This window comes from Notothenia coriiceps, unplaced genomic scaffold (assembly GCF_000735185.1).
Source record: "Notothenia coriiceps isolate Sejong01 unplaced genomic scaffold, NC01 NC01_scaffold00011893, whole genome shotgun sequence".
Classification (NCBI taxonomy): domain Eukaryota; kingdom Metazoa; phylum Chordata; class Actinopteri; order Perciformes; family Nototheniidae; genus Notothenia; species Notothenia coriiceps.
Genome location: NW_011344594.1, coordinates 1 through 4,113, shown reverse-complemented (window position 1 = coordinate 4,113; position 4,113 = coordinate 1). Strand labels below are relative to the sequence as shown.

General features: G+C 37.6%; 1 protein-coding gene across 1 annotated transcript; it reads left to right on the top strand.

Annotated features, from left to right (window-relative positions):
- Window positions 1–683: 683 nt before the first annotated feature.
- On the top strand, window positions 684–2,666 carry LOC104947106 (adenylate cyclase type 1-like; the record flags this gene model as incomplete). Its single annotated transcript, XM_010773066.1, has 3 exons — window positions 684–940; window positions 1,061–1,187; window positions 2,550–2,666. Coding segments are annotated over 3 exons (501 nt in total), but the record flags the coding sequence as incomplete, so codon positions are not given.
- Window positions 2,667–4,113: the final 1,447 nt, after the last annotated feature.

The window sequence follows — 4,113 nt, the reverse complement described above, 5'->3', positions numbered from 1 at the left end:
TTGTATAATGTTGGAGTTTTTTTGCCGTCCGCGAGGAAAATAAATGGGGCTCAGAGCCTCAGAATACTGAAATCTGTATTTTTAGTCATCTTTTTTTCCTTCTAATTTGTTATTATTTGGGGCAGGCACGAAACATAGCCTACTACCAATAGAAATACATTACTTCTAAAATCGTTCTCTAATTTGTTATTATTTACATTGCTTTTAAAATCGTTCTGTGTGACACGAAATAAATGGTGAAATTGTGTTGGTGAACACGAATCAATAGATTCATTTTGTGACTATAACACGAAATGCCGTGAGACTGTGTTGCAACCAGTGCTAATGGGGACCATAATATTGAAAGAACAATGACAATGCTATGTTTAGGTACAATTAGACACTATTTTGGTTTAAATTATCTTGTTGAAGCTAACATTGACTTCCATGAGTTTTAGTAATGATTGTAATAGTGCAGCAGAAAAGGGTTTATTTTCTTTTTTTAAACTCCAATCGCTAATTGAACAGCCTTGTGCTATTGCAGACTAACTCTACCTTCAAACTACTTTATCCATTTTAAAATTGTAGCTTTCTTTGTTTATTGCAAAATCAGTTATGTATATACCATTTTGAAACTCAACCCAAAAGTGACATATGGTTTGTGACACCAATAACCCACCACCTTCTTCTTTCCCTTCCTCCAGGTGGTCTGTGTTCCTTGGAGCAGAGTGGTGTCAAACTTCAGCCTCACAGTGGAGGAGGTCCTCGCGGACACCAACAGCACCGAGGCGGACAGAGCCTGCTCCAACATGTCTTACGGCCTGCTGTCCTGTGTGGCCGGCACCCTCACTCTTGTCCCTTACCTCCGGGTGTCCTCGCTCCCCAAGATTATCCTGCTCCTCCTGCTCTCTGTCACCTACACCGTCGTCATGGAGACCAGCGGCTATCGACAAGCTGTGGGGTTAGACACGAACTGCATGTGTAGAGTTTTTTTCCAATTGTCCAATTTTGTATTTTTTCTTAATTTCTTTTTTTATTTCCCTAAGAAAAAGAAAACTAATTTTATGTGTGTGTGTTTCAGAGGAGGTTTTCTCCACACACGGGGGTACGATCCTGTGTTGGCTGCCTTGCTGTTTTTTGGTGCTCTGGCTCTTCATTCAAGACAGCTGGACCTGAAGCTGCGGCTCGACTATCTCTGGGCTACTCAGGTACGTCAGTTTGCACAGGGAGCACACCTGTTACAGCTCATACTTGCATACAGCTTTGTCTGTGCACACACTGGGCTCTTGTGCACTGCAAAATAAGTCTTCTCATCAAGTTATGTTTGATGCATCTATGAGGAGTTATTCCTTATGAAGAACTTCCAACAAGGTTTTTCTGGCTCAGATTGGCTGGTTATTTAGCATTAGTTTGTATATCCTTAGCTCTGCTGCTACAGCTCAATGTCTCAGCAAGACACTCAAACCCAAATTGTGTTTACGGACAAATATAATCCTCTTTTGTAGGGTTAGATATCTGAAGTAGAATTGCTTGTGGTTTGTCAATATTGAGATATGTCTCATGGAATGTAAAGCTACAAATCATACAAAATAATTTAAAAAAAACAACACTCACAAAATATAAAGTGCAAAATAAAATGTTAAAATATGCATATACAAAAAGTTATATATATTTTATGCTAATTCGAATATTTTAGCTGGTTTCCAAGGCAAATTAACTGGTTAAGTATTTTCTAAATCAAGTATTATTCTTCTTAATTTAACTGCAGCAATATATTGACAGAAATGTCAGTCATTATTTATTTTTAATATAAAATGTCTCTTAAATACAAATATTGTTAGCTACATAAGAATCCAGTATATATTAGGCTCTCTTTTTATTATTATTGTTATTAATCTTATTATAGTATGTTATAGACCGTTGAAACATGGACTCTTCAAAAAGTAAAAATATGTTGGTTCATTTAGACCTTGGTGTAGGCATGATCATACAGTTGGTATGTAGATAATTATTAATTGTATACCGATGTTCCTCGCTGGGTAAGATCATATAATATTGAATAACTGATTAAGTCAAAATATGCGACTTTCTGTTAGTTCATATCTCTTGCGGAATGTATTTGTGTGTTTGTTTTTAATTGGATGTATACCCATCTCTATTTAAACAATTAACAAAAAACCCACAAAAAGGATGATTTGTGATCGAAACAGGTTGAAATATTCTCACTGAACTGCACTGGAAAAGAGTTTAGTTGTATTTAGAAAAATATATAATACTCAATTAATTCAGTGTGTGTTTGAATTGCATGTTTGCACAGTCTTTTGTGGATCTTGACAGGGTGTATGTTTCTATTTTAAGAATGACAGTGAATGTTGTCTTGTTTGCAAATCATTATCTCCCTCTAGTGATAAGGAAAGGCAATTACATCTGCCTCTGAGCTTTGAGCCACATTAAAGGTTCATTGTATCTAGACAAGAGAGCATCAGTTTCACTTTGGAACTACATCCTGTATGCTTCTAAAACAACTCATCTCTCTTTTGTCCACGTGTCAATTGTTTGATGGTGTCCAGGCGGAGGAGGAGAGGGGGGACATGGAGAAGGTGAAGCTGGACAACAAGAGGATCCTGTTCAACCTGCTGCCGGCACATGTGGCTCAGCACTTCCTCATGTCGAACCCCAGGAACATGGTGAGCATCACAGACATGCCACGACTCGTCCAACATGAAGGAGCATTAATCTGACTCTGAACAGGGTTAACACGTCTGATTCCAGAAAAAACGTCCCGGTGTTTCCTGATAAACAAGGAAGTTGCTTTTTTGTTAACCTGATGTTCAGGTCAAAACCCCCCCAGACATTTAGGTCAAAGCAAATGGCAAAACTTAATTTAAAAATAATATGTATTATGACTTTAAGATCATTAACTCCTGACCTGATTTTGCTTGTCACCCTTCACTACTGAAGTAATTAATGTCCTGTTGCAAACAGTTCACTGAAAGATGAATCCTCCCTCCTGCCTGAAGCCTGGAGAGGTTAAAGTGCACAGGAGCACACAAAAAAAATACTGGGAAAAAGTCTAAAAATAGAATCAAAATAATATTATTTAATTCTGGTTCACATCTTGTGACCTATTCAATTCATCATATGACAAATCTGGAGATCCTGCCCCCAACAATGATTTAGGTTGCCTACAGTATAACCATTGTTTTAACTCCACAATAAAACATTCAGACTACTTCTTCTAACTGTATGTAAGTCAGGGCCTGTGCTTTCACAGCAATACACCGATGACAATATATGAATAAAACCAAAAATATGAATGATCTCACTGTTAAGGAGCTACAACATATTGTATTGTATATTAATTCATTAAGAAGGAACCGCTAATATGAACGTATTCCAACATGCAATAATGATGACAGAACAATATCTTTACATTGTATATTCTATATTATATAACATATTGTTATATTTTAAATACATACATCAGAAATACTAGAATACCAGAATTCAAGTATGTGTATTTTGGAGTACTAGATATGAGTATTATGCGCCGCCTGATACACTTTTTTACTTATATCAGTACCCGGAATACCACTGAATTACAAAGACATCTCCTGCTAACGGCATGAAATACATAAGTGCGATCAATACAAAATATTTGATTTAGACATGTTATTTTTAAGCACTTTGGTGATATTACACTGTAAGTGTAATGAGATGTGTTTTTCCTTACACTCCTGTCAGCAGCGAAACTAAAAATGATCTTGGGGTGGATCTTTTGGGTGATGAAGTTATGCACACAGTCATTCTCATTACCGCTGGCCTGCTGGTGCTAAAGCCAGTTTACACTGCCAGCTTCTACAGCTGTAAAACTAGATGTTTTCAAATCTGTCATTGATTTCAACCAAATTACAGTTACAGGCTTTTCTGTTTGAACTTCCCATATTTAAAAGACATATGCCCCACAAGTGTTTCAATGGGAGAATATTCCAGCTGTTTAGGACAGGGGCGCTGCCTGACCTGAACATGTGTTAGAGCAGTGGTTCCCAACCTTTTTTTCCAAGAGCCCCCCCAAATGACTCCTGTTGGAAGTTGCGCCCCCCCCCCACACACACACACAAGGGGGGGGGCGGG